Source organism: Gigantopelta aegis, chromosome 8 (assembly GCF_016097555.1).
Source record: "Gigantopelta aegis isolate Gae_Host chromosome 8, Gae_host_genome, whole genome shotgun sequence".
Classification (NCBI taxonomy): domain Eukaryota; kingdom Metazoa; phylum Mollusca; class Gastropoda; order Neomphalida; family Peltospiridae; genus Gigantopelta; species Gigantopelta aegis.
Genome location: NC_054706.1, coordinates 67,832,802 through 67,848,114, shown reverse-complemented (window position 1 = coordinate 67,848,114; position 15,313 = coordinate 67,832,802). Strand labels below are relative to the sequence as shown.

At 42.2% G+C, this 15,313-nt stretch overlaps 1 protein-coding gene across 1 annotated transcript; it reads right to left on the bottom strand.

Moving 5' to 3' along the window:
• Window positions 1-676: 676 nt before the first annotated feature.
• Window positions 677-15,304, bottom strand: LOC121379195 (transmembrane 6 superfamily member 1-like). Its single transcript, XM_041507694.1, has 7 exons — window positions 15,028-15,304; window positions 13,799-14,000; window positions 12,921-13,003; window positions 10,739-10,851; window positions 10,034-10,138; window positions 3,167-3,379; window positions 677-1,326 (listed from the first exon to the last, which is right to left on the bottom strand). The coding sequence occupies exons 1-7, from the start codon at window positions 15,224-15,226 to the stop codon at window positions 1,099-1,101; spliced, it is 1,143 nt and encodes a 380-aa protein (XP_041363628.1). The 5' UTR covers window positions 15,227-15,304; the 3' UTR covers window positions 677-1,098.
• Between the last annotated feature and the right edge of the window lie 9 nt (window positions 15,305-15,313).

Here is a 15,313-nt window from a genome sequence, read left to right as displayed (position 1 = left end):
TTCAATATAATCAAGCATTCTGGAAGTCCTGCTAATACATGTCCCTTACTGGGCCCAACAAACCTTCAGATCTCCTAAGTTTAAGAGACATAACTGTATCAAAAATTAGTCAATCTTGACAAGTCAAACTTGATCTATACATAGGCTACATGTATATACATTTATATATAATAAAGATATACACAAAATTCCAGCTCAATATCTTGAGGCATTGCCCCCCAAAAAGTATGAAAACTACATGTGGGACGGATGGACAGACAGACAAAATGGAGTGAGACGAAACCTATCGTCCCCTTTGGTTCAATCAGTAGAGGACTAATAAATTTCCGACATATTTTCAAACCAATAAAAAATAGTCCTTTGAGCTTTTGGAGCAAAATACAATCTCGGTGGTGTCACAGTTGTACAAGAGAATATATCCTCCTTTTCATTACAACTTTTAAGTATTCACATACAAACAGTGGGGGACGTAGCCCAGTGGTAAAGCACTCACTTGCTGCACGGTCGGTTTGGGATCGATCCCTGTCAGTGGGCCCATTGGGCTATTTCTCGTTCCGGCCAGTGCACCATGACTGGTACATCAAAGGCCATGGTATGTGCTATCCTGTCTATGGGATGGTGCAAATAAAAGATCCCTTGCTGCTAATCGAAAAGAGTAGCCCATGAAGTGGCGATAGCGGGTTTTCTCTCTCAATATACTAGTATATGTGGTCCTTAACCATATGTCCGACGCTATATAACCGTAAATAAAAAAGTAAGTAAAACATTTCCTTCCTTCCTTCACATACAAACACACAGACAACCTCTGTTATTAAATAACTTTTGTATGGTCCCTTATGTGATCCAACTTGAGAAAGTATATATTCTTCTAATGATGAATTACAGTAGCCAGGCCCACAGGACTGGGGGGTGGTGGGGGTGTGGAGCCCGTGCCTTCCCTCCCTCCACTTGAGGATGAAAATGTACATTTCTGGTCCTACTTTATATAAATAAAGATAAAAATCTGGCTGTTGTCAGCACCCCCGGTGGAAATTGTTGCCCCTCCATTTAGATATTGTTCCTACAGGCCTGGTTACATCATGTTACAACCATGAGCTTTTATTTCTTTTTTCTGTTCTTCTCCGACTCTTCTGAAATGACCACTGTCTTGTTGGCTTTCTGGAAAAACGACGGCTCATTCGTACACCTGTACGCCATCAGCTGGGGCACTGCGAACAGCAGGACATTCACCACCCAGAACACCGCCCTGGCTTTCATGTTCTGTGGGACCCGGTGTACATAGGGTGTCCTGTAGTGTACCGATGAGCCCATGTGTGAAAACTGAGCCTGGAAGTAAAACAATAAAAGAAATTAATCACAGGTGATTAGCTATGTAAATGATTAATTTCAGGTACACTTTCATTTTCATTTCATTTCAATTTATTTTCTTCTTTATTTCATCATGATAGAGGTTCAAGCATGCTGTCCTGGGCACACAACTTGGCTATTTGGCTTGTCTGTCCAGGGCAGCGGGTTAGCGGTTCGTTGTTTGTAAGAGATAAGTTGTGGCCTTACAGCTTTCCACTGAGCAGTTAAAATCTTCTCTGGTTGGGATGCGCAGTCAGTTTGGGATCAATTCCCATCCGTGGGCCCATTGGGCTATTTCTCGTTTCAGCCAGTGCACCACAACTGATATATCAAAGGCTGTGTTATGTGCCATCCTGTCTGTGGGATGGTGCATATAAAAGATCCCTTGTTACTAATGGAAAAATGTAGGGGGTTTCTTCTCTAAGACTGTCAGAATTACCAAATGTTTGACATCCAATAGCTGATATATCAGTCTGTTCTAGTGATGTTATTAACAAAAATCTTTTTTGATTTTTTTTTTAAAAGTGCTTTTCCATTGATAAATATTAAAATTAACCGTCCTCAAATTACCAAATGTCTGACATCCAACAGCCGATGATTAATAAATCAATGTGCTCTAGTGGTGTTGTTAAACAAAACAAACTTTAACTTTAATTCTGGTTGGGAGCCGGTACTAGGATGTGAACCCATTACCTATCAGCCTCACAGCTGATGGCTTAACCATTACACCACTGAGGCCGGTCAGGTACACTAAGGACTGTTTCATTATTTATGAGGGAGGCAGGAGGTAACATTTTTCTGTATACTCTGTCATCCAAAAAATTAATTTTATGTAAATCCTGTATTCATACATGAAGAACAAAATTTGTAGCAGACCCACCAGATACAAAATAATAATTTCAGTGACACCCATCTCCCTGCACCACAACTGGTATATCAAACACCATGGTAAGTGCTGTCCTATCATTGGGAAGGGGCATATAAAACATTCCTCACTGATAATATAAAAAATGTAGTAGGTTTCCTCTAAGACTATAATTCAAAAGTATCAAAATTACCAAATGTTTGACATCCAATAGTCGATGATTAATAAATCAATGTGTTCTAGTGGTGTCGTTAAACAAAACAAACAAACCCGTCTCCCACACAATCAATCCTGGAACAGCCCTAGTGTAAACAGAGATAAAATAATAAAATAATAAAAACCTGTTGAAACATTTATTGATTAGGCCAATCTTTAGAGCAATAATGCTGTTGAACACGACAAACTCATAAAAATGGCTATAAATTCCTTGTATGTCAACCATAATAATGAAAAGATTTTTTTTTATAAAAGGACCCAATAAAATGCTATTACTGACTGGCCTGCTAATAAAATGATGGGCTGGTTTACTACGAACAAAATTTTGGTCGTTACCTGAATCAAGCGGTATGCCACAGCTGATGAATTTTATTTGAATACAGACCTATACTTTGGGTCAGAGAGAATGGATATATGGAGAGTGCTTATACATCCCCATGGGACAAAAAAACTTTATAAAACACACCTTGTTAACATTTTCACAAAAAGATTCATTCTTCATTGTTTTTACTGCCATCATACACCCCTCCCAGGATTTTTTATCAAGCTGGGAGCAAAATATTAATTAATAAGATTTTGTGGCTTTGATCTACAAGACTCCCGACCTTATAAATACAAAAGCAAAATTAATTAACACATCACAAATAGGGGAGCCTGATCCCCTTCAGCCCCCACCTAAACCCATCCCTGCCTTTCCACTGAAACTCTGCCTATGTGCCTGTAATGAGATTATCTGACCTGTGCCGCTGCTCCAGCATGAATCAACGACCAGTCGCTCATCCAGCTCTCGCCGGGGAAGATGAGGGCATAGATGCTTCCCGCATAGTATGGCAGGAAGAAGAAGAGGTAGACGGCCATCTGGGCAGCCGCGTATTTGCTGCTCTCCATCAGATACGGCTCGTACTTCTGAGCATACCGCTCAGCTAACTCAACCTTACCTCCAAACGCGGCCTGAAATTAAATCAAGTGATATACATGTAAAGATCATGGATTCAGGAACATTAAGACACATTAATAAACTGTATTAATGGTTGTTCCATGATTGGTCACATGGGGAAGATGTCATAATTATCATTTTATGTCTTATATGTCTGCTACAATTTGTCTTTATGCATACCTGGTTTAAATAAAGTTTAAGTTTGAAGCTGGTGAATATTGAAATGAATTGTTATATCCCTCCATCTGTAATTTAATTGTGGATCAACCCTAAACTCAGCAGAAAAAAATAGGGTCATGAGTAGACAAATTAACAAGATGCACTGAATTTAGGAATGGAGAAAACTTGGAGTGTTTTCTCTATTATAGATACATTACCTGTCCTCAACAAGTGCACCCCCCCCCCCCCCCCCCCCCCACCACAAGTGGTCTGGTCCGAACATCCCAACAGCCAATGGGATGGCCTAAAATTCTTCACTGTATGCTCCCTGTTGTTCCGGTCATGTGACTTCAACTTCCTACTTTTTCCATGAGCGCATCAACGGAGAACAGGAAGAGGGGAGGGGAGGGCGGGAATAAATCCTTGTGGACAGGTAATGTATCTATAAAAGAGAAAACACTCCAAGTTTTCTTCATTTCTTTTCAACATTACCTGTCCTCAACATGTACAGCATTCAGCATGCAGGTGATGTTAGTAACAATGACCAGAAAAGGCGGCATCCGTCAGTAGTGGCAAGGACGATCCCTAAAAACACATGGAACACGAGTGGAAAGACGGAACCACTAGGGATGCAGGTATTAGGTAACCTCCCAACGTATTGGAGTGTTAGTAAAAAAAAGCAACAACATAGTATGGATGCATCCATCAGAACACTGAACTGAACAATCCCCTGGGTGTTTTCTGTCCAGTACACCAAAGAAAAGTTAGTCCAGTTAGGAAACATATGGCCAAGTGCAGTGCAAGGCAAATGTTATCCAGACAAAAGTTCCAGCACCAGTGCATGTTAAAAGAACAAAAGTCTTAGCAAGTCCTCACCTGTTGATTCGATAGACATCTCGGTGTGCAGTCTAGAAGTCAACAGCAGCTCAAAGATGACGAGGACGGCTAGTGTTCACCAAACTCTGTGCAGCCAAACCTTCCTTCTGGTTATGCAGTCAGGATCGTAGACCGGATCCAAGTAGAGACAGTATTCTTGGTAATGTCTTTCAGATGACTTTGGTGACAGGAAAGGAACAATCTCGAACAGCATTGATGGAACGAGCAAGATCTCTCTATGTAGTGATGCAAAGCTCTCACCGGACACAAGGATAAATCTTCCACACTGTCCGGACCCACAATGGATGACAAGGCTTGAACCACGTAGGATCAAGGAGCTTGATCAGGCAGCTGATTCTTGGCCACGAAGTTCATAAGGAGCCCCAAGGTAACGGAACTGCGCTCACGGTGAAACCGGACCAGGTCCACATCTAAGGCATGAAGCTCGGAAACCCATGCAGCTGTAGCGAAACCCAGCAAGAAGACAGTTTTCCATGTTAACGCTTCCAAGGATGACTCTTCTAGAGGCTCATATGGTGTCGACGTCAAGGACCGCAAGACCAGATTCAAATCCCACTTCGGTGGACGAAAGCGATGGACTTGATCTTCCAGCTTAAACCCCTTGATCATCTTATGTATCTCAGGGATGGTAGACAGCTTCGCAGTAGTGGCTGGATCACAAACCGTAGCAATCACAGACACGTACCCGGCAATGGTTGACCCTATGAGCTTCAGACACATACGAAGATACATCAGGAAGTCTGCAAGACGAGGCACAGGAATAGTCTGAGGTCGGAGTTTCTGCCGGATGCACCATCAGTGGAAACACAGCCATCGGACATTATATGCAGCAGTAGTAGACGAACAATGAGCCAACAAAATAGCCGCAGAAGTCATGGAAGAAAACTCCTTCTTCTTCAAGCCCTTGGTGATAATGTCCACGGGTGTAGCTGCAACAAGCGAAGATGCGGATGGTGTAACCTTGATGTTGGATGCCACAGCAGATGATCCCAATCTGGTAGAGGTAGAGGATGTGGGTCGGCGAGCCTGATTAGGTCTGGAAACCACATTCTCGTTGGCCACATTGGACAATGGAACTGCTGAAATCTCAGCAACACCTTGGGCAGCAGGATTGGAGGTGGAAATGTGTAAGCGTCCATCTGATTCCAGCTGATGGCCAAGGCATCTAGATCTAAGGCGTCTGGATCTGGGACTGGACGTAGATGTAAGCTGATGGTTGAACCGTGTGGCAAACAAATCGATGTTTGGTGTCCAAAGCTGGTTGCAAACCCATCGAAAGGCCTTTGGATGCAACATCCATTCGGCTGACTGCGGAGATGATGGACGGGATAGACAATGGATACCCCCGGAATGTGTCGAGCACGGATCTGCAGTGGAATGCTGTCCACCAGGTCGTACAGGCGAAACATCATCTGCAGAAGACTGCTGGAGTGTGTACTGCCCTGTCGACTGATGTAAGCTGCCATGGAAACACTGTCGGTGGCTACCATCAGGGACGCTCCAATCAACCTCGGACGCCAGTGGAGGACTTGCGTTGTAAACGGCTAACATCTCCAGTAGATTGATGTGTAGATCGGCTTTTTCTGGAGACCACAGCCCAGACAGCGTCTGGTCGCTGAGATGAGCTCCCCAACCTTCTAAAGACGCATCTGCAAAGAGATGGTGAGTTGCTTGGAAGGGCCGCAAAGAGACTCCGTCTAAGACGTTCGATCAGCGTTGCCACCAACAGAGACTGGGCTGCAGGTCGACTGGCAGACAATCTTCAAGTGTGAGTCATTGAACTGGATGTAAGGATTCAGGAACATCTGGATTCGGCACAACTGGAGTTGACCTCTGAGCGTCAAGTCTTACGCTGATGTTAAGAGACCCAGAAGACTCTGCCACTCTTGGAATGAATGAATGAATGTTTAACGACACCCCAGCACGAAAAACACATCGGCCACTGGGTGTCAAACTATGGTAATGCAAATAAATAAAGTGATGATCAACATCAATACAAAAATTCAAGGTTCAAACAAAAACAGTGTAAAGAACCGCGCAAAAATACAAATACAAATATCACCGAATTTTACGGACACCGAATTTTACTCTAAACTTCAATTTGTGCTGTATTGGCCATTCTCAAAGAGAATGTTACACCCCTGCACCACGGTGAGGTTACAGCACACGCATGGGCCACTCTTGGAAAGACATCTCAGACACCAAGGCTCTGGTGATCATGAACTGTATATTCGTCCAACGATCGACGGGAACCTGAACAAGGCCGAGATCTGGTCGCAGATGGGCACTGATGAACTGTAAGTCCTGCGATGGATGTAACCGAGACTTCTCTAAGTTGATTATCCACCAGAGACAGAAGGAACTTCAGGACGTAGTTGACATGGATCGAGAGCTGAGTCTTGGAACGAGACTTCATCAGGCAATCGTCCAGGTACGGGTAAAAGCAGATACCTCTGTGGTGAAGGAACTGCGACACCGGATCTGTAATTCTCGTAAACAGCCATGGAGCCACGGAGATCCCAAAGGGCAGGACTGTCCATTCGTAATGACTGCCTTGATGGATGGACCTCAGATAACGGTGGAATGCGGGATGATAAGCATCCTTCAGATCGAGGGAAGTCAGCCAATCTTCTGGATGAACCACAGTGAGCACATTGCGAACAGTGAGCATCTTGAAGGCAGGTGGAGGATCCAAGTAATGGTCGTTGAAGTAAGCCATGTTGTGGATCATCCGCAAGTCCCTCGAATCTTTCTTCAAGACGAGAAAGATGTCCGAGTAGAAGGCTGGTGTTAAGTCTGCCAATGGAATTCTGTAGACGGCACCCTTCTCCAGTAATTTGTTGACAGAGTCTTGAAGAACCTGAATGTGTGCAGCCGAGTGGAACTTCTCTCGAGGTGTAAGCGTCAAGGGAGGGTCTACAGACAATTGCAGGTGATATCCGTTCTTCAAAATAGACGTGATGAACTGCTCGCCGCAAAGAGTCTCCCAGGTTCGCCAATAAAGACACACCGGAAGCGTCAAGTCAAAATCGCTGATCTGAATCGAAGTGAGGGACGGGCGTAGGTCGAGTGAGTTGCAGCAGTCTGTGGTTTGCAGGTTGGCATCAGTGTCGAAACGATGACCCACATACTCTTGCGAATGATGCAGTGTTCTGGAAAGCACAATCAAGAATATCAGCAACTTCCGAGACAAATGTTCCAGCCGCTAAGGAACACAGGACGTCTTCAGGCGGCTATCATGGGTATCAGTCCCTTCTAAGCAGGTGTAGGAGGACGTGGAAGCGACGGAAGCAGCTCATAAACTGCAGCAAGGCAGTCCCTCATCGTCATATGATCAGCTGCATCGGTATCATCAACTGCCGTGGGCACTGAGACGTCATCTGGGAAATCCCTCATGACTCGAGCACAAGCAAGACGATCTGTAGTCCTGGCCAGAACTGGAGATACGGACCGTGGACGGTCCCGTCGGGTACTCATGGAAGCCTTAGAAGCTGTATCAAACAAGGAACAGTGTTGATGAACTGCTGGACCCATTGAACGACTGCGGCTATGGATCTGGCTACGGTGTGACCAGATATCCCTGGAACGATCACAGGATGAATGGTTCACTTGGATACTTCGGTCCGCTTAGATGACTCGGTCTGCTTGGACGATTCGGTCCTCTTGGAAGACTCGGTCCGTTCGGTAATGGCCACTTGGTGGAAATCACTGGACAATCTATCGGCACCGCAGAAGCAGACTGGCCTGGACCGGAAACCGCTGACACTGGATCCACCCTTCTGACGAGGTGGCCTCAATGGAGGCCATAGTCTCTTTCAGCATGGCTCGCAGCAAAGTCTTCAGTACATCAGCAACAGATTCAGTGATTGAAGGCGCACTGGAACCCGTGGCTGCAACCGACTCAGTCTTTCTGGCGTGAGTAGCTATAGCCTTCAGGTAGGCCGCAAACTTCTGGGCTGACAGTCCAGTACACCGGTCACATCGAGTCTCATCCTGACACAGGACACAACATCCAGGACAGATGTCGTGTGGGTTGTCACCCGACATGAACTTCTTACATTGAGTACAAGCTTGTATGACACGGGATAAGCTAACATCCGATATTTAGAATAGTTTTTCAATCTGTGAAATAGAAAGAAAAAACAACCATGAACTGCAAAGAGGTGGTAAACAAAGGACGCCATTTTGTAAGTGGCGACCACGCATTGTTACCCAGCAAAACACAAGAAATTTGGAATAAATAACACTTAAAAACAAGCGTAATATGCCAAAAGAATATAGCGACAAGCATAATAAGACAATGGAGGAAACGAATCCACCATAAAAATATAAAAGTATCACGAAAAACCCTAAAGTTTGACTCCAAAGAGCAAAAAAAAACATGTCCGAACCAGACAGCAAAAGCAAAAAGAAGGAAGTTGAAGTCACATGACCGGAACTACAGGGAGTATACAGTGAAGAATTTTAGGCCATCCTATTGGCTGTTGGGATGTTCCGACCAGACCACTTGTGTGTGTGTGTGTGGGGGGGGGGGGGGGGGGGGAGGAGGTGCACTTGTTGAGGACAGGTAATGTTGAAAAGAAAATTTTGTTTTAGGATTCTGCTTGAAATGTAAAATGATGTAACATGGATAGTTTGGGATTCCATTTCATAACATTTTGCTTCAGATGCAAAATCTGGGATTCCTGGAAACATGAAATCCTGCTAAATTCACAAACTGTACACACACTTGGTTCTACAATCACAAGGAAAGGAATGCCAAGTCATAGGCTACTCGTACCAGGAAAGATAGAAATAATATTTTAACAACACTCCAGCATATTTTAAACTACTGTATAACCAATTAGTTATTGCGACATTTTAATTAATAGTCTAGATAGTGAGAGACCAAATCTCAGCAATCTGCTGCCATGTAGCCTAGCAATCCATAGCCTACCACAGCTTTGATACACACATATCCAAAAGTCTGTTCATGTGATTTTTATTTGCATAGTAATATATATATATAAATGACCTCAAAATTACATTAATTATTTTATGAAGTTTTCAACTTTTATTATTTTTGGAACATGTAACGGTTAACCATGTAAACGACTGGCAGTTCGTATAATTCTTAAGTCACCAAAAGTCTGTTCATGTGATTTTTATTTGCGTAATAATATATATATATAAATGACCTCAAAATTACATTAATTTTTTATGAAGTTTTCAACTTTTATTATTTTTTTAACATGTAACGGTTAACTATGCACATAACTGGCAGTTTGTATAATTTCTTTTGAAGTAGTGTAACTGATACACAAAGAGAACAATGGTTCATGTGAAAGATTGTGCCCTGCATAGCAGTCATGGGGCACTCATTGAGATAATAACCTGACCAGGGATTTTCGAAGCTAACCTAGCACTACGAAATCGTAAAACCTTCGTAGGCTATGACGTAGCACACACCATAGTGACATCATAGCTTACAATGTTTTTATGACTTCACAATCCTATAACCCATAGCACTTCAGATGAGTGCTCTACCAGTAGGCTACATACCAGCCCTTCTAATAGCTAAATAATCACATAAATGTTTGTAATGACAACACAAGAATACAAGACACACTCACAGTGAACCTCAAAATGGCAACACATGACGCTGCTAAAAAATATAGGACGAGAAACAGGTCAAGAGGTCTTCGCCAAATCCTCGGATGTTTCATCATTTTTGATGGCTGAAATGAAAAAACCATTTAACTTGAATATTGTACACATGGTAAATATGAACATGTTTAATTCACAATTGTTGATGGGAAATGGCAGGTGTTGCTGTTGAAGAGACAAGGACTGGAAGTGGACAGCAAAAGAAGTTGAAAAATTGGACCGGCCAGATGGAGAAGATATGAGGTGGAATTCAAAGAAGAAGAAAAACTTGTATTAGAGACCTAAAACAGAGCTCTCCAACATTCATGACTGTTCTAAAATTTATCTTCTGGAGGAGACAGAATGCAATGTTTCTAATAATATTTCTAATTTAAAACAAGAATTCATAGAGAAAACATTGCAGTAAACTGGTCAGGCATAAAATAATAATACACATTACCAGGCATGAGTTTTTTCGGGGGTCAAAATCCACCCTCCTGCCTAAGCAAATTTTTCTTTTACTACCCCCTGCTCAAATGACAGGTATGGAACATTTTCTCTCTTTTTTCCAGTATATTTCTCAGGAAATCATAACTTCATCCCTCTATACACTTCATTCACCACAGTCTAAAGCCCCCTCCCCTCCCCGCTAAAATGTCTGTTCATGTGCTTGATGACTGTTACAAACTAACCTCTGTGTGCTCTTCCTCACTGGGTCTCTGCCTGAGAAACTTTCCGCCAGCAAAAAATGGAATGATGAGGAATGGAATATTGAGCAAAACTGGCCACTTGACTCCATGAGGCCCTACAATAGATAAGTGTAAATATATAGTGAAATGAAAACTAAAAACTGGCCACTTGACCCCATGAGGCCCCACAACCGATAAGTATAAATCTACAGTGAAAACTAAACCCTGGCCACTTGACCCCATGAGAGCCTGCAACAGATACATGTAAATATACAGTGAAAACTAAAAACTGGCGACTTGACCCCATGAGGCCCCACAACAGATAAGTGTAAATCTACAGTGAAAACTAAAAAACTGGCCACTTGACCCCATGAGGCCCCACAACAGATAAGTGTAAATCTACAGTGAAAACTAAAACCTGGCCACTTGACCCCCCATGAGGCCCCACAACAGATAAGTGTAAATCTACAGTGAAAACTAAAACCTGGCCATTTGACCCCATGAGACCCTGCAACAGATAAGTGTAAATATACAGTGAAAACTAAAAACTGTCCACTTGACCCCATGGGGCCCCACAACTGGTAAATGCAAATACATGTATATCTGTAGTGAAAACACTAAAAACTGGACCTTCTTTAACTATCAATACCGAACAGAACCTAGCTCTGAAAACTGAATACCCTGAAAAGTAGATTTTTACTTGGTCCCATGAATGTCTGGTTTGGAGAGGTTTCACTGTATTTATAATATAGGTAGAAAAATCTTTGGATTTTAGCACCATACATGTATATTTATATGCTTTGGCATCTGAACTGGTTAAGGGCGGGACGTAGCTCAGTGGTAAACCGCTTGCTTGATGCATGGTCGGTTTGGGGTCGATCCTCGTCGATGGGCCCATTGGGCTATTTCTCATTCCAGCCAGTGCACCACGACTGGGATAATCAAAGGCTGTGGCATGGTGCATATAAAACAACACTTGCTACTAATGGAACTATGTACAGGGCTTCCTCTCTAAGATTATATGTTAAAATTACCAAATTTTTTACATCTAATAGGCAATGATTAATAAATCAATATGCTCCAGTGGTTTCGTTAAACAAAACAAACTTTCTGAACTGGTTAGATCAAGCGATCAAATTATTCACAACGATTCATAGAAACCTATCCTAATTCAATGTAGTGATCTGCATCTGTTTATTTAATGCACACATCATAATTAATTCATGTCACAATGTGCTTTACACTTTTATAGATGCACATATGTGAAAACAACTGAATTATGATGCAATGACAACACAACATATATAGATGCTAACAAACAATACTCTTTATTTATGAATCACTTTTTATTTGTTTAAGCTTCACTTTCATGTGTGTATATCCAATAAAGGTTCAAGGACATTAATTGCCCTTGGCACACCTCGGCTATCTGGGCTGTCCAAGATGGTAGGTTAATGGTTAGATGTTAGTGATTACGGAGAGATAAGTTGGTGTAATGGCCTTACACCTCCCCACTGAGTTGTTAAAACTTCCTCTGAGTGAAAACTGCTGCCAAAATCTTTCTTTTTTTTATTATCCCACTGCCCACCTTTCTTTCTCTCCTTCCATCTCATTTCTTCCCAATCTGGCAACTCCTCCTATCTTTCAACAACTTTCACTGTCCACCTCTACTTCCTGGTCCTTGTCTCTCCAACCATGACAGGTGCTTGTCTCTTGTGGCTATCCGTGCCACACACTTGCCATTTCCCGATCAGCTTTAGCTGTGGGCTTAGTCTGATCATTATGGTACCTACCAGATTGAAGGTTAACTGCTTAACCACTATAACAAATTACTAACATTTTATGTGCTTATACAAGACTTGAAAGTCATTTCCCGATACTCACCTGCAATATGAATTGCTGTATGTCAGAGGTTTTACTGGTGGCAGTTTTTCGCCACAGGATAAAAATTCGTACAATTGGTTATAGGGATAATTTTGGTTTTTATATTTGTTGCATAATTTACTGGTTTAAAACTGCAGTAGGCAAGTTTAATATTTTCATTGGTAAGTATTTTGCTGACAGCAAAAACATTTGAAAATTGCCATCGATTCAGAAGTGTTTTTAAGTTTGAATCCTTAATATACTTGACATTAATGTTAATAATGAGCCAGTATTTGGTGTTATGTAATTATATGTGACTTACCCATTAGTATTGCTGGCATGAGGACCAGCATGCTGTGTGCGAGAGACCCCACCCAGTACAAAGCAACTTCTCTGTAACTCTGGCTACAAGTAAACAGATTGCAGTGTTATTACCTAAAACAAAATAAAAAACATATTTAAGAGTGCACAAGATCATAAAAATTGTATTTCCTATTATTAACCCCTGCCCCCTGCCCCCCCCCCCCCAATCAATGAATGTTCCAGTCTGCTCTGAATTTTATGAAGCTGGCAAAACATTCGGACACATAATCATGCAGTTATATAATAATTCGTCATACCCCTCAGTTGATTGCAAAAAGTTTGTTTTATTTAACGACACCACTAGGGCACACTGTCAATTTATTTTTGACATATAGTTTGAGAAAAGAGACCCACTACACAATCCCACAGACAGGATAGCACATACCATGGCCTTTGATATACCAGTCATGGCGCACTGGATGCAACAAGAAATAATCCAGTGGGCCCACTGACAGGGATCGATCCTATACCGACTGCTGATCAGGTGAGCGCTTTGTCACCTGCCTCCCAAGTTGATTGCAGGTTATATAATTATTTGTCATACCCATTTTCATTGCAACTTATTTTCATGCTTATATCCAATTAAGGTTCAAGCATGCTGTCCTGGGCACACACCTCAGCTATCTGGGCTATCTGTCCAGTACAGTGGGTTAGTTGTTAGTTGGTTAGTGAGAGAGAAGAGGGTGTAGTGGCCTTACACCTACCCATTGAGCCCCTAAGAACTTGCTCTGGGTTGGAGCCGGCACTGGGCTACGAACCCTGTACCTACCAGCCTGTAGTCCGATGGCTTAATGTCATACTCTAGCTGATTACAAGTTATATAATTATTTGTCATACCCCCAGCTGATTGCAGCCAGGATCATCAGGTAGAGAGCGTAGTGTATCACTCCATCCCAGTAGCATATCATCGTCCCATGAGCTGTCTTAAGGTATGGTTCTCCCTCTTTCAGATAGAACGTCATAAAGTTTTCAATCAGGCCGTCATTTTCAAGACCAATGACTAAGTCAATCACCGAACTGAAGGTGAAAATACTTAAAACTGGAAGAAAAATGTACAGCGTTACAATACCTAAAAACTATAAAAGTAATCAAATGAACTAGACACGGTACCAGTAAGTATAGGGGAATGTCCTCGTAACTCTCCATTCCTGAAAAATGTACAGCGTTACAATACCTAAAAACTATAAAAGTAATCAAATGAACTAGACACGGTACCAGTAAGTATAGGGGAATGTCCTCGTAACTCTCCATTCCTGAAAAATGTACAGCGTTACAATACCTAAAAACTATAAAAGTAATCAAATGAACTAGACATGGTACCAGTAAGTATAGAGGAATGTCCTCGTAACTCTCCATTCCGGAAAAATAATGGGGCTCTAGCGGCCCTCGTCCCCATTATTTTTCAGGAATGGCGAGTTACGAGGATATTCCCCTACTTAAAATACACCACTAAATAATAATTTTATGTGAATATATGTCAGTATGGAGTTTAACACCAGTGATTTTGGTTGGTTAATTAAGTAGGGTTTCATCTCTTCATTACTAAAAAATAATGGAGCGTTGAGACAATACTGTGACTTTGCATGTGTATTTTAATTAGTATTAATACCCGACATTCTTTTAATTGCATTGATTTTAATATGCATGTCAAACTATCAAACCAATGGTACCAATATTAATCAATGCTGAATGATCACATCACATCAGGGCCGTAGCTAGGATTTTTTGTTTGAGGGGGGGCAACTGAGTAGTTAATAGTCTAAAACTCCTTAAACAGTTAAGAAGAGAATTTGCTTTAAGTTTCTATAATGCTTTCCGGAATTTTTTCGGGGGGAGAGGGCAACTGACCCCCTTTCCCCCCTGCTAGCTATGGCCCTGCACATTACAGTTTTTAGAATGCATTCCAGCAACTTTATAAATGCTCCAGTGCCTTACCCCCCCCCCCCCCCCCCCGTCGCTCCCCCCCCCCCCCCCCCCTCTCTCTCTCTCTCTCTCTCTCTCTCTCTCTCTCTCTCTCTCTCTCTCTCTCCGAACCGTTTCTCAAAAACAGGTGCTATGCTTCTTACCATAGAAAAATGAATCGGTTTTTCGTGGATTGTATTTCACGTGCAGGTAAGGTATGATGGTAACAAACAGCAATGAACATACACCAGCCACCAGAATCATCCGCTGGTCAATCATTTGCGATATCTTGTTCATAAAATATGACAAAGGAATGGCTGACAGAGATGTCAAGAAAATTATCGAAGGCCCTGAAAATGTCATGGTGACAGCAGAAAACCATCTACACCACGTTTTATGCCAACGACTGTCAAGTTATGATAGTGCTTTAAAAGTTTTAGTGGCACCTAA